The sequence below is a fragment of the Lissotriton helveticus genome, chromosome 9 (genome assembly GCF_964261635.1).
Source record: "Lissotriton helveticus chromosome 9, aLisHel1.1, whole genome shotgun sequence".
Classification (NCBI taxonomy): Eukaryota; Metazoa; Chordata; class Amphibia; order Caudata; family Salamandridae; genus Lissotriton; species Lissotriton helveticus.
This window is the reverse complement of record NC_136070.1, coordinates 172,274,225-172,301,560: the sequence shown is the minus strand read 5'-3', so window position 1 is coordinate 172,301,560 and position 27,336 is coordinate 172,274,225. Positions and strand designations below refer to the sequence as shown.

The following is a 27,336-nucleotide window of genomic DNA, read 5'->3' as shown; positions in this document are numbered from 1 at the left end:
CAAAGCTCAGAGTTGTGGCGGAGGGCAAGACTTGGTTTTTTGAGACACCGGAGGAGGCCCATGACTGGCTTGAAGGCTGGCGACAAACCGGAAGGCACAGGCGCAGAGATGGGAACCGACACCGTCAGGACGAGGCTGAAAATACAGACGTCCAAGATCAGCATCAAGATGAAGTTCTGCACTCACAGTGGAGTGACAGGGGGGACCCTGATCTCGGTTGACCCGGTCCGACAGGAATAGACTGGAAAACTGTAAGACTGTACCGGGGCGGCGGTGCAGCCGCGCTTGTTCTGAACGCCCGACTGATGTAGTCTCTGAGGGGCAGGGAAGGTCTACGTGCTTCTCGGACTACTTCCCCCTTCACGCAAGTACTTTTTCGGGGTTGGGGTTGGGATTGAGCACTCTGCTAAGTTGGGGAGGCGGGCAGTTTTGAGTCCGTCGGGCAGGGAGGCAGGGAGGGGGAGGGGATTTGGGGGACAAGTCTATGATGTTTAAAGTTTTTGGGTTCAGTTTGTGATGGCAGTGTCAGAATGGCTACATATTCCTTGACTATTAGGCAAGCACATCACACGGACAGATTAACGCTACTATTCCCTCAATATCTTACACAATAGCGACACAAACCCCAGCTGAACGCGCGTCAGAGATGCCCATTAGATCCCCGGTAACTCCTCTGATACTACTTACCTCGAACGTCCATGGGCTGGGGGACAAAATAAAGAGAGGCCTGGTACTGCAGGCCCTCAAGCGTCAGGCCCCAACACTGGCCCTCTTGCAGGAAACACACCTCACCGACGCGGCATGTAAGGCGCTAGATAGGTGGGGATACAAGATGGTCGTACACTCCGAGTTCTCATCTGGCTCCAGAGGGGTCGGTATACTGCTCAGGAAGGGTTCCTCCTTCATAACCAAACATACCCAAAGGGATGATCAGGGGAGATTTGAAGCCCTTCAGGGTCAATGGGAAGGTAGACTAGTAAATGTGGTGTCGGTCTATATGCCCCCGGCTTTACATGCGATAGCGCTACCAGCCCTGGGAGAATTACTACTGGCTTTGCCGGAGGGCGATCTTATAATTGGGGGCGACTTTATTGCCACCATGGACAGCAACTTGGACAGGCACCCAGTAAGGTCGCACACACCAGGTATCTCTCGCATGCAGGGTTTCATAGAGGCCCTCTGGCTTATTGATGTCTGGAGACACCGCCACCAGGCCACACGGCAATACACCTTCCACTCTAACGCACACAATAGCCTATCCAGGATAGATTATTTCCTGACTTCTGCAAACAGCCTGCAGAGTGTTGACGACATACTGATAAAGCCCAGAGGGATCTCATACCACTCACCAATTCTACTGACATTCTCGCACCATCTCGAGACCCGTAGACAACTCTACCCTATACACCCGGGCTACCTACAGGTGCCAAAAATCAGAAAGGATATCAGTAAAACCACAAAGCTCTTTTTTGAGGAAAACACCACATCTGTTCCTTCCCCCACTACATTATATGAAGCTTATAAGACAGTGCTACGGGGACAGGCGATAGTCACGATTGTAGGGCATAAACGAAAGAAGCAACGAGAATTGCTGGAACTAGAATGAGAACTGCAGGACGCTGAGGCACGTCACGCAGTGGACCCCACACCAATTTCTTCACATACATTATGCCTAAAGCAACAATAATACAGGGACCACTACAGAGAGGTAGTATCCACACACCTCTTGTCCACCAGACACGGGGTATGCGACGTTGGGGATAAGGCTGGGAAACTACTCGCATGGCTAGACAGACGGGAACAGGGAGCTAAGGGAATAACGCAAATATGGACGGCAGAGGGACGGCTCACCACTGACTCACGAGACATAATACACACAATGGCAGAGCATTTCCAAGCAATTTACACACCTACGTCTACCGTTACGGAGGAGGAAGCGGCCGCCATCATTAAAGACATAGTTATGCCCAAGCTCACCCCTGAGGCTGCCTTAGAGCTAGAGGCCGACCTCACGGAGGAGGAGCTGCAAACCGCGATCCGAGCTCTGCAGTCGAGCAAAGCAATGGGGCCGAACGGGGTCCCGATCGAGTTATATAAACATTTGGCAGGCACTCTCATCCGCATCTTCTGCGAATGTACGTGGACAGCCTGGATAGGGGGGAATTGCCACTCGACCAGCGATTGGCCACGATAGTAGCGATCCCAAAGCCGGGGAAACTCCCGTCTGAATGCGCCTCATATCGCCCAATCTCATTGCTCAATGCAGAAGTTAAGATACTTGCCAAGGTATTGGCCAACAGGCTGACACCTCACCTCCCGCATCTAATTAACTCGGACAAAGCCGGCTTTATGCCAGACAGAAACACCGCATTAAACCTCAGACGTCTGCATGGGGTGATGGCTAAGATCCCTGCCCTACAGGAACAGGCAGTGGTGATCTCCTTGGATGCGAAGATGGCCTTCGACATGGTTGAGTGGAGTTTCCTCTTTGCGGTCCTTCACCATCTGGGGTTTGGGCCCAAGTTCTGTGCATGGATCCGTCTCCTGTATACCAGACCCTTGGCATGCGTGACAGCAAACAGCCATCTCTCCGATAACATACCGCTGGCTAGAGGGACTCGGCAGGGGTGCCCACTCTCGTCGATACTTTTCGCATTAGCACTGGAGCCCCTGGCGGCGTGGATTAGGGGAGAACCGCTGCTGAGAGGCATTAAATGGGCGGAGGGGTTGGAAGACCATATCTCACTCTACGCTGACAATATTTTGGTATATTTAACCAACCCTGAGTACTCCTTGCAAGTCCTCCTTCAGATATGTGACAGCTTTGGGAAAGTATTGGGTACACTATTAACTGGTCCAAATCTGTGCTATATGTATTACACAGTGGATTGCCCACTTCTTGTTGCGCGGGACTCGTTCAAATATCTAGGCATCCATGTCACGCCTAACCCTACGGACTTCTTCTCCACAAATTTAGCGCCCCCACTGGAGCGTTTGAAGAGAGACGTGACACATTGGGAATCACTGGGGAAGGCAGCATTGTTTAAAATGATGGCCTTGCCTCGATTCTTATATGTACTTGAGAACACACCATTTCCAGTACCCCTGAAATACTTTAAGCAAATAGCGGCCCAGGTGTCCACACTGTTATGGGGCAATAAGCCAGCACAGGCAAAGCTGCATAGGGGGTGGTACGATGGAGTAATAGCACTTCCAAGTATCCAACTGTATTACTGGGCGGCGCACCTCAAAGTTATTAACCAATGGATACAGGCCCCGCAGGGGGATCCAGCGTATCAGGCAGATAGGTTACAGCTGGGCACAGGGAACAGACTGGCAGCCCTCTACAATAGAGGCCAGCTCACGAAGCTAGTCGGTCCCACAAAACACACGGTTATGATATGGCACTCGGCGCGCCCCGGCTAGGCTGGAAAGGAGTCATTACACGGCACACACCGCTTTGGGATACCAAGAAACTGGGATACCTGAGAAATAGCAAGGGTTTTGACCAATGGGACAACATAGGCATATCCACGGTGGGCGACCAATGGGACAAAGGGACAGTAATCCCATTTGCACAACTTAGACAGCAATATGACCATGCACCTTCTGAAGCATTTCGCTATGCCCAGATTAAACACGCACTACTAACGGTCCCCCCCCGGACACTGAGGTCCCGGAGGCCTCTCCGTTAGAGGATAGGCTTCTCACGGAGTACATGCAAAAACGGGCCACATCCTTCACATACCGTAAACTGATAAATAACTTACCAGACCCGACAGTCGCTCTCCGGGAGAAGTGGGTAGTGGACGTGGGGGATTTGGACGATACGGAGTGGCAGGAAGCACTTTCCTCTCCCAAAGAGGTGTGCATACCCTCGCGCCTTAGGCTGGTGCAGCTTAAAATACTACACCGCACATACCACACTAGGCGTAACCTACATACCATGGGCAGAGCACAGGATCCATACTGTCTGCGAAGGTGTGGGAAGGAGGGTACCCTCTTCAATACGTTGTGGGAATGCCCCAAGATAACCGACTATTGGATAAAGATCCTACGAACAATGTCATAAACGGTGGGGATATCACTAGTCCCTGAGCCATGCCGATGTCTACTAAATGTGTGGGAACCCAATGACCTGACATGCCCTGCGCAAACATGGGCTACTATGGGCTTGATGTTAGCTAAGTGAAATATAGCGCAGAGATGGGGAGCGGTGGAGGGTCCATCGCTAACGACTTGGTGTAAGGACATGGACATGGCTATGCTGGCAGAGAAAACAGTGTTCATAAACAGAAAGTGTCCCCGGAAATGGGGCAAAATATGGGGACCATGGAACAAGGTGGATGTATATGTTTAATGTAGCATGTAACACTGATCAACCTGACTTTATTGCCAAAGTTGTGAATGAAAACAATAAACAGAGTTTTAAAAAATAAATTTAAAAAAGTCACGCATGGGGCGTGATACAATTATATCAGTCGCTGAAGCCCCAAGCGTACCTATCTGAACACTTCTCACACCATAAAAAGCACTTTTTGATGCTACTGCGGCTGGGGTCTTTTCCAACGAAAGACTTAACTCCGAAGTGGATATGCAGCTGGCCGACCAAAGAATGCCGCCTCTGTGGACAAGGAGAAGAGTCACTGCTACACCTTCTATGAATTTGCCCCTCATTACTAGAAATCAGAAAAACATTGCTCCGTGAGTTACTGAGGAAGGCACAATTAAGGACATGCAGAGGGGCAGTCATACAATGTCTCGGAGGCTCGTCAATTCAACTATCTTGCAGGGCCATAACCTTCTGGAAAATGGCAGCAAAGGAACTGAATAAAAAAAGCAAATGAACTAACCGGAGCAGTCCAGAACTGAACGGCCCGCTCAATTTTCAAATAACACCGCCATCTTGCATTTTACTGTTTCTAAAATGTTTAAAATAATATTTTATTTCACAATCAGATACTTTTAAAGCTACCACTCGCCGACTGCTCAAGCACCTGATTGCGTTATGCACGTACTTTTAGGATTATCAAACAACCCTTAAATTCTATTTACAATGTATTATGGTATAATCAACCAGCTGTCAAATAGCCAGAACCAACACTTCAACTCGGATATAATGGAGGACACTTGGAGAGCCCATATTGATCAAACATATAATGCAACCTCCACCCTAGTTCTAATAACTCACAGGATGCAACCTGAGAATGGGGGTCCCCAAGCAGGAATAGTTGCTGAATCACCTAAGCCACGCTCACAGGAATTTGCTAGCCAGTTCTCGCAAGACCAGGTCCATAAGATCATAAAAAATCTAAGGCCAGAGGGAGCCCAGGGACCAAATGGTCTGCCAAACGCCCTATTTTGGCCGGACCCATCGTTCTGGAGCGGTATTCTAACCCCGCTTTTTACACACGCTCTAGCAACTGGCTCAATCCCAGATTCATGACAAGGAAGCATTATAAATCACATATACAAACCATACCCTCATTCTGACCCTTCCAATTATAGAATGATTGCATTAATCGACATTGAGTCTAAGATATATGCATCAAATTTGTTGCTAGATCTAGAGGATTGGGTGGATCGTACAAATTTGATGCCAAACACGCAAACGGGATTTCGCGCAGGAATGGGCACACTCACAAACATCTGGGTGGTAACTCTTCTAGCCAATCAAGCGTATGCAAAATCCCGCACCTTGTATGCATGCTTCATCGATCTCAAAGCAACATTTGATAACGTTCTGAGGGCGAAATTATGGGCCAAAATGCAAAGTTTGGGGGCGCCACAAAACTACTGGAAGCCATAATCAACTTGTACTCGCACACATGGGTCCAAATAAAGATAGGCGACAGGCGCACTCTAACAAAAAAGATTCATACATCAAATGCACTAAATCAGCGGTGCATTCTGGCTCCCTGCCTATTTAACATCTATACTGCAGACCTTGAGAAGTACCTCCAGCTTACACACTCTGACCCCCCCAAAACTGGGTAAAACATTGATACCTAGTCTCCAATAAGCGGATGGCATAGTCCTCCTAGCCCAAACACCTATAGGCCTACAGAGATCGATATCTCAATTAGGCGCCTACATTACTTCTGCCCAACTTTCAATTAATCATCAAAAAACAAAGGTGCTATGCTTTTCAAAACAGCGTAAAAACAGGAAAAAAGGTAAATTTACCTGGAATTTAGATGCAAACCCAATATCCCAGGTGGATTCGTATAAATGCCTGGGGTTTTATCTTGATCACAATCTAAATTTTAAGCCACAACTGGAACAAGGCAAAACGAAAGCGAAACAACTCCACTTCACCTTTAAAACTGTTCAGAAGAAGCTAACAGGCTGCTCAACAGGCCATCTCCTCAAAGTAATCTTTGCTAAATTCCTCCCCTCCATAACCTATGGGTCAGAAATTTTGAAAACAAAAGATGCCACTGTCCTAAATCTAGCACAGTCCGGTCTCTTCAAGAGACTGTTTTCAATTCCCCAATATATCTCTCAGGCTCAAATTTGATTGGAATACGGACTCAAAAACCAGATACCCGCTAGACAAGGGGCAATGGCCAAATATTTTTGTCGGATGAGGGAAGCCGAAGATAATACCCTGGCCCACTTCTGTTGGGAAGAGATAGAAAAACAAGCCAGGCTAAAGAATTGAATCTTTACCATCCATAAAGAGTCACTCCTGGCCCTTCACCTCGATGAAGCATGGCTCACAATCCCCACATACTCTGGATTCAAAACAGCAGCGAGTAACGCAATTAAACGGGTCTCTTTGCTAATGGACAAAACTACCTTCACCATGAAAAGTCACGCATGGGGCGTGATACAATTATATCAGTCGCTGAAGCCCCAAGCGTACCTATATGAACACTTCTCACACCATAAAAAGCACTTTTTGACGCTACTGCGGCTGGGGTCTTGTCCTACGAAAGACTTAACTCCGAAGTGGATATGCAGCTGGCCGACCAAAGAATGCCGCCTCTGTGGACAAGGAGAAGAGTCACTGCTACACCTTCATTGTATTTGCCCCTCATTACTAGAAATCAGAAAAACATTGTGTCAAGGATTACACGTTGTTACATTGCTGTAATATTTTTTTCTTGTACGTCCTCGCGATGTATTCACTGCGAGAACGCATGTATTGCCTGAAAAAACTACATCTCCCATGATCCTCGGAGGAAGGGGAGGTATTTCAGCATGGTAGACACGCTTCCTGTTGTGTGTAATTCCTTGTGTCTCCAGATTTTCTGGCGTGGGGAAGGTCCCTGCACGTCGCCTTAGAATTTGGCATCTGTGAAGTGAAGCTGCCGTCTGATTACCCCGACTCGAGGTAGGATCGGGGTTCTCCTGAGAAACCCTTGCTAGGAGCGCGCTGCCTTCCACCGCACTGCCTCTTTGGAAAAATCGGTCTTTAATGCATTCGACTTTTGGCGGAGCACGGTAGTATCCGCTACGCTTTGCCGTACTGCTCTTGAGAAGTGATCATATAACTTCTTAGAGCATCTTCGTATTATTTGTTTGTGGGCATGCTATTCTTTGCATCCAGCGCACCGCCTTAGTGGTCGCAACTATGCGCTACCGTGTGGGCTCATTTCCTTAGGATTATATGACTAAGAGGAAGCGGAGCGCTGTGGGGTGCTATTCTACTCGCTTCCGTGTTCCATCACTCAATGACATTTCATTATGCACTAGGAAAGTGCCGCAAATACAATTGCTGTGGTTCTACATATAAATTGATCTTTGCATAACAGAGCGGAGTGTTGTAGTTTTTGCTTCCTACACACTACCGTGTCTCAGAAGCCAAGGTGCTACTATTTAGTGTTTCTTTCTCTCCTCCGAAGGGTTTGTTTTCTTTTCTTATGTTGTGGAGCAACTACAAGAATCCAGCTGATAGCGCTATCCTTTTGGTTCTTTCAAGGTATGCCTGAGGGATTATCTCTACAATACACATGTTTGTCCAATAATAGATTATGAATGTTTTCTGAGTATTGTTTATGTTTCATTAGGCGAAACAAAGCCGCAACTGGAGGTGTTTGAGGAGGCCTTCATCAGAGGTTGTGTTTTTCTTATTTTGCAGGTATATAGATAGTCTAGTGAGACCATATGAGAGTAGCCTGATGTTATGTGTTTGTTAGGGCCAGATTGAGCCATTGAGCTTCCTGCGCGGGGGGAAAAAGCTAATTTTTACAGCAAATAACGTGCTGTGAAACCGTTACAATGTATGATATTCCAGCAAGCAAACCACAACATTCTTGGTTATTTAAAATAAGATAACTACAGTTAATAAGCAAAGTGAATGTGGGAGTTATTGCGGGAACTGGATTACCTTTTAAAACACAAGCAAGGCTTTGAGCCGACACATTACAAGCCCTGTGCAACTTTATGTTTTTACAAACAAGGGAATGACCTACTGTAGAGTCACAGTCCTCTCCCGTAAGGTATACCTCCTTCTCATCCCGTAAGCATCTGTATGTGAAAGGCAGAGACCACAATTCCTGTAGAAAAGCGCTATCCAGGGGTTCAAAGCAGCCTAGCGGGTAATGTTTAATGCAAGAGCTGAATTGAAACAAAGAGAAAGGTAAATATATAACTCCATAATAATCTGAATGACAGAGCACAGCTCATACATGTTATAGAAGGGACTCAAGTGGGTCCACAGCTCTGAGAACAATAGTAGCACAAGTCCATTTGTATATGCAACAGAAATATTTTATTCATAAGTCACCTCCAATGTTGACACGTAGAGACAGAAATAAGAACAGCCGACACGTGTTTCATCTTGGGACGACTTTTTTAAGGCTGTTTAACAGAATAATACATTTCATTCATCAATTTTTAATATTTATTCACCAAAAAGTTTTTATTTGTAGAAAAATCTATTAAGATTCTAATAAAAACATGCCTGTAGAAGAAACAAGAAGGAATAGAAAGGAAGGTCTTAAGAGTGTTGGTTAAAAAAAGGAAAACAGAGGAAAAATGTTGAAAATATCAAGTGAATCACGGAAAGACACCCGAGTATACAAAGTGAGGCTCCAAGTGAAAGAAGCAAAAAGTTGATTCAAAGTAAAAAATAGACCCAATCCCCATACAGTAAGCCAATTCCAAATTCAAGGATAGTTCGTGACTAACCACTTCCAAAGTGACATAAAATTCAAGAGAAACATATAAGTAAATACCTAAGTTGAGAATGTTGTAAATATTATGTGAGGCGCTTCTAAGCTTCTCAAAGGGTATTCTGAGGAGGTAGTATGGTTGCCAAGCTAGAAGATGTTCTGCAAATACGTAGTATAAACACTAAAAAGAAAAATAGAGGCGAGAGTCCACGTGTTATTCCTATACAATCTTCTTATATTTTTTGCAACTAACGGGAATATTCAGTGCCTATGACTTTGATGAGGATACCCCTGGAAGAGAACCAGGATTACAGGTAAGTAACTTGTCCAACTTGCATATTGATTGAATGGAAGTTCTTTCGATTCCGGTCGACTTGCTCTCTGGCGTATGGTGGCACTGAGGCAATATGAGTGCCATCAATTGCTCCAACCACATGTGGTAGGTGACCGAAACCATAAAATTTGCTCTTCACATTGGAAAAATCCTCATGTTGTGGAACCTGGATGAAGCTGTTGATGTGTCTCATCATTGAAATAAGAACTTCTTGTAGCACACCACTGAAAGTTAGTTGTGACATTCCACTGGATACTGCCACAGTGTATTGGAACGATCCTTTGGCCACAAAATGATGTACTGCCATTAGTTTGACAATTGATATATTAGATGTTGGAATTCTATTGTGTGGCAGAAGATCTTGGTCCAGCTGATCACATCAATCCAGTATAGTTTGCCTATACAATATGATTTGTTTTATAACATCCCTTTCTTCCATGGTGGCAAGGTCTGGAAATGGTTGGAAGACTTGAGGCTGTTGTCTCTTCAATCTTCCTGAGTTCATATGTCTGCAATGAAAATTTGTCAAGATTTTGAAAAAGTTTCAAACTTTTTTTATAAAAAACACAAATGTCATGTTTTGCTAACAATATATATGGTTTCTTAACACATTTAACAGAACATGTAATATTGACATCCTTTCTTAACAAATAACATTTTTAATATTCTATTGTTTTAAAATCATTATTATTATTTTTCAACCAATATACTGTAAACAAACCTGCACACCTATCCCATTTCACCAAAGTAACACACTAACTATAAATGTTTATTTTTTAAAATAACTAGCTAAATTAGCATTTTGTATATGCAAACAAACTAGCCACCATTTTGAGTAGTGCTTACGTACTAAATATTCTCAAACACACTATTTGACCATCTAAAATTGCAGGCATCTGACCTCGCCATAAGGACATTTGCAATTAGGCTGCCGAAGCGGAAGTTGACCGGGCTGTGGGTGTAAAACTCTATGATGAACACAGCCATAGGCTAATGTGCGTGACAGCAATGTACGAGAGCTAATGGCTGTGTCCATTTCCACTGATGATCGCGTATGTCGTGTACATGTACTCAGCATTTAAAAAAACAGCCAACATGACCTCCTCAACTTTTGCTGCTGTTTCCGACCTGTAGGAGCCATGATGCCAGGATGAGAAGGTGACAAGACCCCAGCCTTCTCGCCAGAGGAGCTGGAGTTACTGGCAAAGGAGGTCCTGTCCCTCTGCAGCCAGCTCTATGCCCTACCAGAGGAACAGGTACATGTTTAAAAAGTATTTGTAAATCTGTGTTTTTTTAACCCAGACTATGTCCCTTTGAGTTCCTGAGTGAAGTGGAGTGATTTAAGTGAAGTGTCTTCTATGAGTTACATTAGTGTGACATTTTAAGACATTTATGATTAGAGAAAACAACATTTGTATGTGTGGTATGTTTTAAGCCCTATATTTAATATGGTGTATATTTAGAGATATATCTATGTATATGTATGAATTTCATATGAAATATAGAAATTCCACATCATGCAAAATTAGAAAACACATTATATTTTCTTTACAATTGTACATATATATAATTTTTTACATACCAAATTAAAATGATGTTTGCTACGTGTATTATCCCACAAATCACTCAATCTAGATCAGATGTTTCCAATCAGTCCATTTAGGAGCTACCAGTAGCTCTGAGGTACTTTCAGAGTAGCTCATTACATTGAGTTCCTTTTCAAATGAGCACAATTTCATATTTTCTTTTCAACGTTAAGGAAGGCAGTGTTAATTTGATATCATGATAATCAGGCTGCAGATAGCAGGGTCAGGCAATGAGCAGTGCTCAGGCAGATATATGGGCTAGGTGGGGACAGAGTCACAGGTGAACAACTGAAGCACTGAGGTATTGTACTCTTAAAAATAATTCCTTGTCACTCAAACTTAGAGTTGTGAACAAAATGATGCTTCTAAATGCTTTTAAACGGAGGAAAAATAAAATTGAGTGTTACTTTAATTATTGAGTTAACACTTCATCTCAATTTTCTCACATTTAAAATGTTGCTTATGAGTGATGTAGTAAAATTGTGTTATATCAATAAAGATAAACAAAAAAAGTCATGAAACAAATCTTTTTTCCTTTAACTTTTTCTGTTCATAAATAAAGCACTATGGGATCACTCAAACTCACATATTCATCACAAACGGAAGTTTAAAAATTCTCAAAATTACATCAATGCATACGATTAAAAACACATCAAAGAAATCATATTATTTTTTTTTCTATTCATACAGGTCAACAGCCATCAGAAAAAGGTCATTTGGAAGGCCATTACCAAGAAGGTGGAAACCCTGGGGTCTAGAAGCGGCGCAGCATTCATTGTCATAAGAGGTGGGAGGACCTACAATGCTGGACCAAGAAGTAATCAGAAAACCAGCTCGGCCACTCACCCATACCGAAGTTGAATACTACATTTATTGGTTAACCTGTCTTTTTATAGCATTTGAAGACTATTTTATGTCAATTTTAGTATTCAGTAGTATTCTTTTTGTGAAGCCTAGGGTATGAAGACTACGTATGAAGAGACTAAAATGTGAGTGATACTTCTTGAACACTAACACAATATAATCATATAGTTTTCATTTACAATGCAGAACAAATAGTGAATATTGATACTACTGTACTTTAATGAATATTTCCAGACTACTAATCACATTCTTCTTTTCAAGTGTTGCATGCTGAATTGAATGATTTAGTATACAGCGATTGATATGAATATGAACCTTATTATGTGCTTACTATTGAACTATTAAAAAGATGTAAGTGCAAAGCATTGTTCCAAACTTTTAATGCTAAACTGAATGGTATGGCTAGGTTATTAATATTATATAACAATTTTAACAAACAAACGTGCATGTGTTTGCATATATTTTCATTATTATTAAGATCAATTGAAATTATTAGAGCCTTAAATGCATTGCTATTCTGAAAAAGATGTAACATCTAACTAGTAATAAATTATCAGAAGTTTACAAACTGTTTGTGTTTTTTTTAACCTAATCGTTTTAGATACTCATAAAAAACCCTAATATGTAAGTGGATGTTATAGTAAAGGAATGCACAGTTCGACTATAATATGTCTGGCAGTTTTATTAAAAGAATAAGTGAAGTGTTGAAACAACTTCATGTTTCAAATCTCGACCTCTGTTCAACATCCCCTGATTAAATCACATAGCCTGCCTCTTCCTAAAAATAAATTGCAACATCTGGCTCTCAAGTGTAAAAATATCTTGTTCTCATGTAAAGCACACTCTGATGTCTTTCGGCCAAGTTTACGCTATATAAAACTCCATTTAAATGTTTTACTTTCAACACAAATTAAAATGTGTTCTGTGTCTCGCCTGCTTCTACAATAGTTGGTTCAAACAAGAAAAATGAAGGCTTCTAAAGGTGGTGTGCACACCGGCAGAGAGGTTGTATGTACAAGTTAGGAACAAGTTGCCTTTACAAATGTTTGATGGCCGCCAAGTTAATTCCTGCACTGTGAGTTTGGTGCAGTCCCTTTTCTGTTTTTTTAATCTACCTGCATTGCATCAGAGAGGAAGTGGAAGCACAGTGCTATTGTGACCGAGGGCGAGGGGATATAGCTGCTGTGTTGAGCAGTGTGTTGATCTGGTGCCCTTCTCACTAGAGAGGGGACTGACAAAGCATTCTTCCATTCTGTTCTGTAGTTTTTGAGGGGGGTGTTGGAAACAAGGGAAAGGCATGAAGTGTGAGCAGCTGTTTGTGTGAAAGGAGGGAGACTGCCATTTAAATGCAGCCATTGATTATTTTATTTCCCCGGTCAAACAGGATTACTTTAGAAGCCATCCTAGAACTATTGAATGTCTACGGTAGAAGTCATTTTCATGTCCTCAGAAATCACCAACATCTTGAAGTCATCAGCAAAGTTTAGAAATTTGAGCCTGATGATTGGAGGATGGCTTCAAAATGAGCATCTGATGACTTCACAAGATGTGACATATTCCTGATGACCCGAGGATGATTTGAAAAGGAGTATCTGATTACTTCACATGGTGTGAATATTTCTGATGATTTGAGGATGATTTGAAAATGAGTATCTGATTACTTCACAGGGTGTGACTATTTCTGATGACTTAAAGATGATTTGAAAATGCGTATCGGATTACTTCACGAGTTGTGAATATTTCTGATGACTTGAGGATGGTTTGAAAATGAGTATCTGAGTACTTCACTAGCATCAATAAAATAGTATTGTTTTTGATGATTATGAAATGATTTGTATGCATTTACATATGCCTTATGTAGATCTGTATAATGTATTTATGTATCCATAATGTATTTATATATACATTAAAAATAGTAACCCTAACATCATTTCCTGTATTTCTGTGTATCTTAATGCTTTAAGTACCTGATCTGAAAGGTGTAATATGTACAGTCTGTGTGTTTAATTGAACTATAAGTAGACCATCCAAACAGTACAGTCAGCCGTTAGTCTGGCTGCTCTAAGCTTCTGATAACCATTGTACAGTGCGCACAGGGTTTATATTTTAATTTGCTTTATCTAAACAATTTCGTCTCTTTGGCCTTTTGTGCACAGCAGGTGACAAACACGGTTTATAAGGAAAAACAACACAGGACTGGTTCATTAATACAGCTGAAAGGGGGAGCAATGGTAGTAATGTGATTGTGGCACCGTATAAAACAGGGCAAAAACCACTGGCAGATAGAGCTCCATCTTCGCTCAGTACTGGTAGTAAATACATATATTGAAGCTAACTGGGAAAAAGTACAGTGCGCTGATATCACACTCTTAGGCACAACCATTGCCACAGAACACAAAACTCAGTAGTTAATATAGCAAACCTCAATATTTCAATAAACTTGGTATTGGGATGTGAAGTTAAGGACAGTGACATAGATAAGACTGTGTTAGTCTAATAATTGGTTAAGTGAATTAGAACTTCACTAGCACTACAACTTTAATTTGAAGCCGAAAAATTCAAACTGACTTGGGAAACTGAGTCACCTGTTGACACTACTACTGTGAATGGTTTTAGCTCAAAAAGTTGTTTCTGGGTTTTTTGGACAATTTAATTTAAATATTTTACAATTCATATTTTAATTTTTATGTTGTAATACGTTATTAATTGAACTACATTTCAAGCCGTTTGCTTTCAACGGATAATAAACGTTTCTCCTTGATGTTCTAACCAGTTCTAACCTATTTTCACTTGACTTGGTCAGCAACTTTCCTCAGGTCTGCCCCCAGGAGATTAACATTAATGAGACCGTCTCTAATTTATGTTTGAGTGCGATTTTGGAGCTTGAATAGCTGCCTAGAGTTTAGCCCTGGAGGGGTCCCCAGGAGCATCATACTGTTGTCACCACATCGTCTTTTGGACATGTGAACCAGGGAGATATACGAGTCACTGCGACCGGGCCTGACAGGAGGGTGCAGCTGCTCTCTGGCTGAGGGAGAGCCAATAACGCTGCTTACATTGATACCACTCTGTAGAGTAAGTACGCATGATTTAGAGGAAGAAGACATCTTTTGGGATGTTATTCATACAGAGCAATCTTCTTTGTACCCGCAGCCAAACAGCAGCTCTCCCAGACAGGTAGACAATTCTTACACTGCTCTCCAGGAGACCTACAAGAGTGGTCACATGGGGGACAGTGAGCCCTCTTAGACCGGTCACATGGCGGCCCAAGAACCAATCACAGAACAGGCTAAGCCCTTTAAAGGGGAGTATATGGAAGAAGAGCATTTGAGTGTGGAAGAGAAAATGCTTTGTGAGACAGAGAAGTTGAAGACAACTACCCGAGGACACAGGACGGAGCCAAAACCTACCTGGTTTCTCATCCGAGAATTCCAGAATAGAGGAGCCGCCCAAAGGTTTGCGGTGCTGAGCCATACTGCTCCTAAATGGCAGCTCAACACTCAAGAAGACAAGACCTGAGAAGATGCAACGAGTATGTCGGAGTTGGCGTTTTTGAAGAAATGTGGCTTAGCCAGGTACAGCGCCAGATCTGGGGAAAGTGGGAGGGAAGAGGGACTTAAAGTTTTGTCTCTCTCTTCCCTCTGTTTCCCTTGAAAACAGCGAGCATACATTAAACGGGAACGTTAACTATCAGATTAAAGTAGCCACTTTAATCTCAACTGCTAATAACAAGAACTTTGTGAAGTTAACTAAGTCCTCTGCACCATTCTAATTTTTTCTTTTCTGCCATGAAGCTATTCTTTACTTAGTTGTCATCCAGGGGTGTACGTGTCTTTGGGAATGAACCTCTCCTATCTCAATAAATTGTGAGATAAACAATTCAAAAGGAATTATCTCTAGCTTTTGTTTTGTTTTCTTTTGTTCGATTGCATGCTTCGATCGGGTGTTTGAATCTTGAAGGACCTTGAAGCCTGGGAAGTGAGAGAAAGAAGAAGAAACACTATATTACCCATTGTTTTTTTTAACCCCAAAAAGGAATAACCAAAATAAAGAGAACACTAAAGCACATACAGTTGTGAGTGTGTTAGCGCCTTGAGACCCTCCGGGTGAGTAGTGCGCTATACAAATGCTCTGATTGATTGATTGATTGATTGATTGATTGTTAGAAATCTCATCAACTGTGACAGGTGGTGGAGAATGCAGGCGATTTAACCATTCATTGATAAAAATTTAAAACGTTGTACAGCAATTAATACAGGGCCACACGTAAGCTAGAATAGGTGCTTGAGAGACAGATGTCCTCTGCCAAAGCGGATCGTTAGATATGTAAAGATTCAATGATGGCACAGGTGGAAAGGCTTCATAAAGTAGCAGAGGACCAATTTCAACTGACTTCCAACCTTTCTTAATAAACTTTGAACGCGCTGCTAAAGCTGGTGCGTGGCCTCCAGAGAAATGGCCCTATATCCTTATCCCATTGATAGTAGGGGAAGCCCAAGCTGCTTACCAGGCAGCAAATCCATATGGCATCAAAACCTATGAAGAAATCAAGGTTGTCAGTTAGCAATTAGGATTGGACACCGAGTCTTACCGGTTGAAGTTTTGGAAAGTGCCATGGGATAACCCCAAATTCCCTTTTCATTACGTTGAAATTGGCTGCCGATAAGTGGCTCAAACCCCTAGATCACACAAAAAAGGAGATCATGAATCTGATATACTTAAAACAATTGTTGGAGGCCCTACCTCTTGCGACACAGAAGTGGTTAAGACAACATACTGGGTTGAGAGTTAAACAACCCATAGAAATGGCCAAAACTTTTGCTAGAACTAAACCAAGTTCCGGTTTTGAGGAACAAGAAAAATCCTAGAGGATTTACCAGCGGCAAGATTAAACATGATAGGAAACTTATTCAACCCCCCCACAGAAAGTCTCACACCTAGAATCTTTAAATCAGTGCCACCCACCTTTAAAGGTCCCCAGTGCTTTGACTGCGGTGAGTGGGGACACATATCTCGGTATTGCCCTAAAATGAAGTCTACAGAGGAACCCATGGATGTCAGCTTTATACCATGCACCATCCTTTACACTCAAGAGCTTGGTCATTGTTTGTATGTAAGTCTTTTTCTTAACAACCGGAACATTACTGCTTTACTAGACTCTGGTGTAGTCAATCAGTTATAAACAAAAGTTGGTACTACCCTCCCAGATCCTTCCCGAAAGGAAAGTAGATATTAGCGGGGTCATTAGTATGGCAGGCGGATCTGCCCGCCATAAATCACCCCCCGTTTTCAAATTCCTCCTGCCACATTAACATGGCGGGGGGACACCGTCGGACGGAAAGACCGTCTGCCTTTTTCCCGCCCGGTCGAAGAGTCGACCGGGCGGAAAAGCTGCTAACATGGTGTCTGTGTCTGGGAGACACCACCATCCATATTAGCATGTCTGCGGGGAAATGCCTTTCCGTGGCGGAATGCAGGCGGTTCACACAATTGGGGGCCCATAGCGGGCCCCCAGGGATTCTGTGGGGTGGGGGGTGCACATGGGGGGTACCTATGGTACCCCCCTGCAGTTCCATGCACAACATGGCAGGCACCGCGCGGTACCTGCCACGTTGTGCATGGAAGTGCAAGGCATGCCTTCTTGGCATTGCAGTGGGCCGTGCTGAGAACACCGCCCGCCGCAATGCCAAGAATGCAGGATGCGTCTGCCAGTGTGGCGGGCACATCCTAATGTCAACAAGGGCACCCCCGAGCAATGGCGGGTGGTCCCATTTCACAAAAGGATGGCCCTAATGACGCCCTAGGTGTGTACACGGAGATGTAAAAAGATATCCGGTAGCTAATGTATTAGTGACTACCCACACAGGGAAAGTATTAAAGATAGAAGTAGGGGTATTCAGCAGCGGTGCGTCCATTGGGGCGTAGGGGCGTAGCCCCACCAGCCCATGGACACACGGCTGCCAGTAAATAATTAAAATAAATGTCCCAACAACAACTTGCAGTTACTTCCTGACTTCTCATGCCCGACTGAAACGGGAGTGCGCAGGGGGGCGGGCTGCGGGCTGCAGTGTCAGTGAATGATTGACAGGCGCTGAAATGTCACGACGAGACAGACGACGAGTCAGAAGACGAACGCGCATCACAGCTTGGGGCAGAAACTTGCCCGAGCATGTGCATATTAGGGTGCCCCATAGTGACATGGGGGGGGTGCATGTTTATTCGCATGCGGCGCAGCCCTGGCGTTAAAAGGGCGACAGGGCGAGCATTTCGTGTGCCCTCCAAGCCAATCCTGGCGCTGCAGCAGCGCCAGGATTGGCTGGTCACCGTTCCGCAGAGCAGGGGCAATCCATATTGGATGCCGCGCGTGGGTGGCTCAGCCGCAGTGCACAATGGCCAATCACTGTATCTGACTTCTTGTAGTCATGCAGTGATTGGCCATTGGCGCGCGGCGCTGGTAACGGTTCTTCACTACTAGTGATCACTACGTACTCACTCACTGTCTACTAGTCCGACTCTCGCCTCGTGGTTGTGACTGACTGTGTGGACTGTGGACTCGAGTCGACTCGTGTGCTGGTGCTGCTGCTGCTCGTGTGGAGTCAGACTCAGTGCCTGTTCCAGACAAACACTGCTAGTTTATTGTACCGCTCGAATATCAGAGGTGAGCGCAGAGCGAGCCACCTCAGCAAAGTATAACGAAGGAAACCGTTTTATGAAGCGTTACTGGCGATGTGACCCCCAGCAGGGTTTGATCGGGCTCACTTATAGAGCTCTAAAAAATTACGCCGTATTTTTTTGCAGTTTAACACAAACTCGTACCCAGGTATCAGAAAGCTTTAACCGAGCAGCAGTCACATTATTAGGCAGGGTCGCATTATGTGTGTTTTGTTAAACCTGGGGAAATCAAGTCATTAGCCCAGAATCACAGGTTTTTTGTTGGACCGAGACCAGCCCTGACCGAGACTTGAAACCGGTGTTTCCCTGTCCCACAGTCGGCAGCTCTGGAAACGCCACATCTCCTCACCTCTCCTCTCTTTCATGCAGGAGTACGCCACCCACTCCAAGCCTGTTCTTCACATTCATGGATTTGATGTCCTGATTTTATCTCGAGATAAGAGAGAGCTACAAAATCTAAAAAGCAAAGGAAAATATACTTGACTGGATCAGCTATTACAAATATAGGACGGCCCGTTTTCGAATACCAGGAAAACACAGCCTGGATTAACTATTATGCAAATACTTAAAATCACGAGAGCCCTTTGCACCCGGCTCCGGTATTCACTGGTAAAATGGAAAGTCAAGAATATTTTCCTTTGCTTTTTAGATTTTGTAGCTCTCCTAATAATGTGACTGCTGCAGTTTTGCAATAATCACTTTTTTATTGTTTAGCGTAGATCTCTGTGAGGTAGAACTCACTGAATGTAAATAAGTCTGCTGTCCTTACTCCAGCAGAAATGATCAAGCTCGAAATGAGCACGAAATAAGTGATTATTTAAATTTGGAAGACATGAGCGCGAGGAAGCATGTATCCCTTAATATTAAAACAAATTAGAGGAAATACAAAACAGACTTCATCATGTAGTCGACATCCAAGCGCTCTGCGGAAAGTAGTTGAGGCAAAAGCAAGCGAGAGGAGCTTTATGTTAATGAAAGTGGGGCAGTAACACAACCTCGAAAGTCGAGTGATTTAAAAAAAATACTTTTGCAGTTTTATGTGGTGGCATGAACTCGACCCAAAGGGTATTGGGGCGCTTTTCATTAGCACCAGCTACATTACACAAGGACGCATTCCTTTTTTTTCTGGTAGGCACGGGGAGATTAATTGATTTGCCCAGAATCACAGGATGTTGAGCCGACGCCGAGGCTGAGGCTGGAACTTGAATCTCAATCCAAAGTCGGCGGCTCTCTTTAGGGTTCTGTGCTTGTCTGTGGGCTCCAGGCTCGTCTTTAAGGTCCTGTGCTTGTTTTTTGTCAGTATGCTCCAGGCTCGTCTGTAAGGTTCTGTTCTTGTCTGTATGCTCCAGACTTATCTTTAAGCGTTCCGGTCTTGTCTGTATGCTCCAGACTTCTCTTTAAGATACTGTATTTGTCTCTATGCTGTAGTTTCATTTCATTTTTAAGGTGCTGTGCGTGTCTCTATGTTCCAGTAAACAACAAGACAACCCCAACCTCCTCCTTTGCTGCTCTCTCACCCGACCCCGGCTACAACCCAGTGTCTCTTTCAGTGCCTCCAGCAACCACTATGGCACAGAGAGGCAGGAGCGAGTACGGCTGTATTTTAGCAGTCATTTTGTGGGAAGGGGAGCTGTTGGAGATGTATTTGTATTTGTACTGAAATTTCATATTATTGCACTGCACCTTATACGTTGTACTTTGATTATTGACAGGTTTATCAGCAAACAACAAGAGGACCCCAACCTCCTTTGCTGCTCTCTCACCCGACCCCGGCTACAACCCAGCAAACACCAGTGACCAGTGTTAAAGGTAAGCAAACTGATGCTATATATTTTGTTTACATGGGAGTTAGGGCTATGTATCTAGTCACTCTCCAGGCCCTCAAGCAGTGTCTCTTTCAGTGCCTCCAGCAACCACTATAGCACAGAGAGGCAGGAGCGAGTACGGCTGTATTTTAGCAGTCATTTTGTGGGAAGGGGAGCTGTTGGAGATGTATTTGTATTTGTACTGAAATTTCATATTATTGCACTGCACCTTATACGTTGTACTTTGATTATTGACAGGTTTATCAGCAAACAACAAGAGGACCCCAACCTCCTTTGCTGCTCTCTTACCCGACCCCGGCTACAACCCAGCAAACACCAGTGACCAGTGTTAAAGGTAAGCAAACTGATGCTATATATTTTTTTACATGGGAGTTAGGGCTATGTATCTGGTCACTCTCCAGGACCTGAAGCAGTGTCTCTTTCAGTGCCTCCAGCAATCACTATGGCACAGAGAGGCAGGAGGCAGTACGGCTGTATTTTAGCAGTCATTTTGTGGGAAGGGGAGCTGTTGGGGATGTATTTGTATTTGTACTGAAATTTCATATTATTGCACTCCACCTTATACGTTGTATTTTGATTATTGACAGGTTTCTTTAATATATATATTGGTAAGGCCAGCAACACACCATCATGAATACAGTACAAGAGATGATTGCAAGGTCATTCCAGTCACGGCCACTTGAACAAAAACTACAGATAAAGCAATTAGGACCTCATCAGCCTGAAATAAACCTACAGCAAACTACCCAGGACAGAGGAAAAATGTCAAAACGTACATTCTCAAATGCCTGGTACAAAAAAGCTGATTGGCTTACAGGGTGCCCTATAAAAAATTCTCTGTTCTGCTTCCCCTGCCTGCTGTTTGGTGGTGACTTTTCTTGGACACGGCAAGGAATGGTAGACCTGAAGCACATCGCTGAAAAAATAAAGAAGCATGCGCTCACAAGAAATCATCTGGAAAACCTGACAAGACTGGGAATGTTGGGGGAAGACGCACCAATTGAGCAGCAGATAAATGATGCATATCGCAAATCCATTCAAAAACACAATGAAGCTGTTGATAGGAACAGACAAAATCTATCCAGGATCATTGATTGCATTTGTTTCTGTGGTGCTTTCGAACTGGCATTGCGAGGCGATGACGAATCAGAAACTTCCTCAAAACCTGGGATCTTCCGAGGCCTAGTGGATTTAATGTCAACCATAGACAAGGATTTGGAAACACATTTAGCACGTGCTACAGTCTTTAAGGGCACCTCTAATACGATACAAAATGAACTCCTTGACTGTATGCTCGAGATTATAAAAAGCCATATTGTGCAAGAGTTGCAAAACACAGACTTTGTGGCTATTCAGGCTGATGACACCACTGATGTGGCCACTAAAACACAGTCCGTGTTAGTGTTTCGGTACCTTGACAGTGACAGAAACATTGTGGAGCGGTTTTATGGTTTCACACATTTAAAAGACTCTAGTGCAGCAACCATCACTGAAGCTATACTGTGTCAACTGGACTTAATTTTCCCGGACCTGCCTCAAAAACAAAAACTTATCGCACAAAGCTATGATGGTGCATCCGTAATGAGTGGAAACCTTGGTGGAGTACAGAAACGAATTCGAGATGTGTACCCTAATGCTCATTTTGTGCACTGTTACGCACACCAACTCAATCTTATTATGCAACAGGCGGTATCAAAGATCAGAGAGACACAAGTTTTCTTTCAGGATATCGGAGGCATAGCAGCATTCTTCACACGTTCCCCCAAAAGAACAGAAGCCCTTCATGAGATTGTGGACAAAAGCGTACCAAGGGGATCCTCAACTCGTTGGAACTTTCACATTCATACAGTCAACTTAATCTTTGAAGAGAGGGAGGGCCTTGAGAAATGTTTTGTCGCCATATCATCCAGAGAAGACTTTGATCGCACAAGTCAGAATGAAGCCCATGGCTTTCTTAGAACACTACAAGACAAAGAGTTTCAGTTCTTACTGTTTTTATTTCATGACATAATGTCTCATGTTGATGGGTTATACGATCAGTTACAACGAAAAGACATAGATACTGTCTCTGTGAAAGCCGTTACATCTGCATTTGTACAAAAGATAATGGAAGTGAGAGATGGGGTTGACGATTTGGAGAGCAAACTGCCGGAGCATTCTATTTTTGCAAACCGCAGACAAAACATCACCTCTCTGGTTCGAATTGGAAAGGAGATATGTGACATTGTAATTGTGCAGGCAAAAGAACGTTTTTCATTCACAAAACATTTGGTGACTGCCACTTTATTGCAAAGTAAAGAGTTTGCACGATATGATGAATCCTTCCCTGAGCGTGCTCTGAATCAGGCTGCGGAAGCATATCCTATGCTCAAAAAAGAGCAGTTGAGAACTGAGTTAACTGTACTCTACGGAATGCCTGTGTACCGGAAGGCCACAAGCGCCTTGAGTTTGCTGAGGTTAATTCATAAACTGCATATGGAAAACTCACTTACAGAGACAGTGACTTTACTCAAAATTGTGATTACGACTCCAATGACAACAGTAGAAGCTGAACGATGTTTTTCAGCCTTAAAGCGTATAAAGACATTCCTCAGAAACACCATGCTAGAGGAAAGACTAAATGCTTTGGCGATGCTGTCTGTAGAGAGCAAGCTAGTCCAAAAGATACCGGACTTCAATATGCAAGTAATTGACAAGTTTGCTACACTGAAAGACAGACGTGCGGATTTCCTTTACAAAAAGTGAATGCTGCTACTTGTTGGTTGAATACAAAAAATTCTGATTGAGGTAAGAAATGCATTGTTATCTCTGTTTTTAAAAGTTTTGTAGTGTTTGTTCTATTTGGAGACTACACAGATTTGCTCACCTTTGTTCACTGGCCGGACCTGTCTCCCGCAGGGTGAACCATTCGTTGCTTGTGTTGCCTATCAAACCTTTCCCCTTGGCAAATTGCGAAAACCTTTATACCATTTATGTTTGGGGTACTTGCGTGGACCTATGTGAAGTGTGTACAAAGCTCAGCTCAACCAGAATCACGGTAACAGCGCATTGCGCTGCCTCTTTTATATTCAGTATATTGTAAGACTGTTTTTCTTCCCCCGCCTTTCCTTGTTTTGTTTCCCTGTTTTCCCCTTGCTTGCCATTCGTTACTCTAGAGTCTAATATTCAGTATATTGTAAGACTGTTTTTCTTCCCCCGTCTTTCCTTGTTTTGTTTCCCTGTTTTCCCCTTGCGTGCCATTCGTTACTCTAGAGTCTAATAGAGTCGGAAGGCCGTAGGGGAAGACTGTGGACTTTTCTTCAAGTTCCTGACGCTCCTGCGGAACGAACCTGGCAACCATTACACTGCTGTCTAACTTCTTCTACTCTTAGAGCTGAGATTTCCATGAAAGTCTTATAGTCTGAATTCAGCACCTGAGCATAATAGGACAGAATGTATGAAGCTCTGTGGTAATACTGAATAAGCAGCTACCTATGTTATGCCATCTATTAATGTAATAACTGCACTTTCACAATTGCTTTATTAACCTTCCTGTTTTCTCAAATTTGCTTGAAAATGCACGATTTTTCTTCTTTTTTTCAAAATTTTCATAGGGGGGGTAACCCCCCCAAACCCCACTTTTGGGGTTCGGGTGCGCTCGCTGCGCTCGCGCCCTACGGTGCTGTATGCTAATTAGTTTGCGCCCCACCACTTTAAAATCTCACCCACCGCCCCTGGGGGTATTACAAAACTTCCCAGAGGATATGTTAGGTACAGATAATAAAGAATTCCTGTCCATGTTTCAGAAACAACTTCAATCATTAAACCTCTTAACAGGAAGGAGATATAAAACCACTGTGTCACAATACTTTACTTACCTCAGAGCCATGGCAAATACATAGGGATTTTCACCATGTCTAAAGAAATTATGTAAATTTACAAAATGCCTGGAGGGAAGCTAGGGAGAATGAGGAAAAGCCCCCTTCTCACTTTCCTCACTTTATCAATAAAAAGAGTCTTTTGTATAGGTTGGGAAAACTGGGGGCTGATCTCCACCTCCTAGTTTCAAAGGAATTCAGCGAACAAATACTTTTTTTCTCATTCTCACCTCCTGGCTGCAGAAAAAACATCCCAAATGATTCTGAGATATATGTATTGCCCAGGTATCCATGCCAAACAAAAGAAATACTGTCAAGAGTGTGAGGTTTGTCAGCGTAAAAATTCATACAGTCCTCCACCCGTTCGTCTCCAACCATTACCTATAATTGGCAAACCGTTTTAGCGTTTTGGCATGGATCTGATTGGGCCCTTTCAGAAGACCAAGGACCAGATGTACAACTATATTTTGCGTTCGCAAATGGGAAACTGGCCCGTTTACTACTGCAAAATTGGTCTGCCCAATGTAGAAACCCTATTTTGTGAGTCTGTAACTTATTACCGACTTCTGCTTTGTGAGTGTGTGCGAAAATATTTTTTAAGAGAAGGCAGCGGTCTGGCGGACCACTCCCTACACTTGAAAAATGAAACAGAAACATTTCATTTTTTTTTAAAATGCATTTCGCTTTCTTTTGAGGAAAATGGACTGTATTTAAAAAAAAAAACTGCTTTATTTAAAATGGAGTCACAGACATGGTGGTCTGCTGACCCCAGCAGACCACCATCCCTGGGAGTGCTAGCCATTCCTAATGGGGTCACAAATCGCACCTACCTCATGAATATTAGATCACTGACATAACATCGACACTCAAAATATCGACCTACAACATTATCGACGCACAAATATCGATAACATAATTATCTATTTTTTTTGTAACAGATTTTATTAGATTTTTCCAGTTTTCACCCCTTCAATGCAATGCAGTCATACACCATATTATAGTACTTTGAATTCAACGCACAGTGTACAAACATTATCAGTAACTGTGAGTGTACATTTTTAGGAGGGTAACCAACCCTCCCTCCCTCCCCCAACGTCGTCTGGCACCAACCATTTATAGCGAATCTGGCAAAGAGCTCCCAAGTCTATTCCCGGCTGTACATAAGCAGTTAAAGGGTATGTAAACGCCCTACAGCGCAGGAGTCGCAAGCAGCTGTGATCCTTAAGCATAGAACCTAGAAAACAGAGAACAGGGGCTCGGTGATATTACAAGTGTTACGTCCGGGCTATCGACACAGGTGGCGGGGCCGCAGCCTTGAACCCTTCCAAGATACTGTCCCAATCTAAGGAAATAATTATTTGGCGCAGTCCCCGTGCTTCCTCCCAGCGAATGGCAACACTCTCCGCCGCACACCATCTCACAACTTTCTCATGCCATCCGTAAAGCCGGGGGGTGTAGTTGATTTCCACTGCATAGTGATGGAGCATATCCACAAGCAAAGACAGGTCCACAAAGCGAAGTTGTACTTTCTGCGCCTTAGGGCGTCTTATCAATCCTAAGAGGCACACTGCAGGCATGATTGGGACAGGGATCTTAACCGCAGCTGTAATCAAGGACAGTACCTCCGACCAATAAGGGGTAAGAACAGGGCACAGCCATAGCATGTGTAGGAGGTCAGCATCCTCCAGGTGGCATCTTGGGCAGCAGTGTTGTGTGGTCGGAAACATCTGATGCAGGTGGTGCGGGGTAAGATATGCTCTGTGTAAAACCATATATTGGATGAATTTAAACTTGGCATTCCGTGGAATTCTCCTAGGGTACGCCAAGGCACTGTCCCAGTCTTTGTCCCCCAGGTCCATCCCGAGGTCTGCAGACCATTTGTTGCGTAGGTCAGTTAGTGGAGTTCTAGTGTGAGCAGTAATGCCCTTATATAGCCATTTAGTAAGGTGGTGGCCGTCTCCCATAAGGTAAGTCATAAAGACCATTTCATGGTGTGGTGGCTCCTCCCTGTGTGGGGCCCAATTTTTCTTCACATACTGCACTAGTGCAGCATGCTAAAGGTACAGTGTCTCCGTGACTCCCCGGCGCCGGGCAAAATTGCCATGGTCCATGAGCGTGCTGTCATCAAAGAGGTCACCCACCGTAGTCACTCCACCCTCCACCCAGGGAAGCAATTGTCGTTTAGTAAGCAGGCCAGTGGGGGTAGGGATCCCGAAAGGTGGTGTAGTGTCGGATTAGGGAAGGCAGCTGCGCGTGTAGTGAGTGTCTTTTTTTTAAATGAGTGAGTGCAGTGCGCATGAGCAATGGGGCATCCGCCGGGATCATAGCCTGCGGAAGCAGCAGTGTATGGAGCCGCCCTCGGCCTACATCAGCAGAGGAATAGTCAATTTCCTGTAAGTTACGCCCAGACAGCCAGTAAGATAGCCATTCCAGTTGGCTCGAATAACAGTATACCCGGAAGTCTGGGGCCCTCAACCCGCCCTTATCAGTGTCTAGCTGTAGCTTAGTCAACCCCACTCTGTGGCAACCAGTACCCCAGATCAAAGCGGAAAGAGTGGTGTTCAGGGAGTTAAGCATCGGGGTCGGGATCACAACCGGTAAATTAGCAAAAAAATATAAAAGCCTGGGTAGGACCACCATTTTCGAAATCGCTACTCGGCCCATCGCCAAGAGTGGTAAGGAGGACCAAAAGGTGACCTGGGAATGGAGCGGTCGAATAGCCTTGCCCAGATTACCCTCAATAAGGTCCGGTGTCAATCTGTAGGCTTGTAACCCTAAATACCTAAATGTGTGTGCAGCAACAGTCAGGGAGTGGGGGCCGAACTGGACCATCTCCGGACAGTCCCACTGCAGGAAGAAGAAAGCATAAGATTTATTGTTATTGATTGCAAGGCCCGATAGCCACGCAAAAGATTAAAAAATGCTCGGGATAGGTGCAAGAGAGGTGAGGTCATCAGCATATAGAATAATGCCGTTTTAATACGCGGAAATTACATTAGTCGTCTGCCCCAGGCGAATCCCCCGTGGCATCGACGATAGGCGCACCCTGAGGGCCAAAGGCTCCAGGGCTATGAC

General features: G+C 43.9%; 1 protein-coding gene and 1 long non-coding RNA gene across 2 annotated transcripts in view; one reads left to right on the top strand and one right to left on the bottom strand.

The window, feature by feature from the left end:
• Positions 1 to 15,802: 15,802 nt before the first annotated feature.
• The window catches only part of LOC144782676 (uncharacterized), a 155,401-nt gene continuing 143,867 nt past the window's right edge, over positions 15,803 to 27,336 (bottom strand). The window contains exon 3 of the long non-coding RNA XR_013601203.1: positions 15,803 to 15,877. This is a non-coding gene — a long non-coding RNA (uncharacterized LOC144782676). The remainder of the gene's footprint in view (positions 15,878 to 27,336) is intronic.
• LOC144782675 (zinc finger MYM-type protein 1-like) lies at positions 20,554 to 23,716 on the top strand. Its single transcript, XM_078662016.1, has 2 exons — positions 20,554 to 20,641; positions 20,992 to 23,716. Exon 2 carries the CDS (start codon positions 21,035 to 21,037, stop codon positions 23,147 to 23,149), a length of 2,115 nt encoding a protein of 704 aa, XP_078518142.1. The 5' UTR covers positions 20,554 to 20,641; positions 20,992 to 21,034; the 3' UTR covers positions 23,150 to 23,716.

Bases quoted from the DNA above. Each gene is read 5' to 3' on its own strand.
- LOC144782675 (XM_078662016.1), top strand. From the start codon at position 21,035: ATGAATACAGTACAAGAGATGATTGCAAGGTCATTCCAGTCACGGCCA.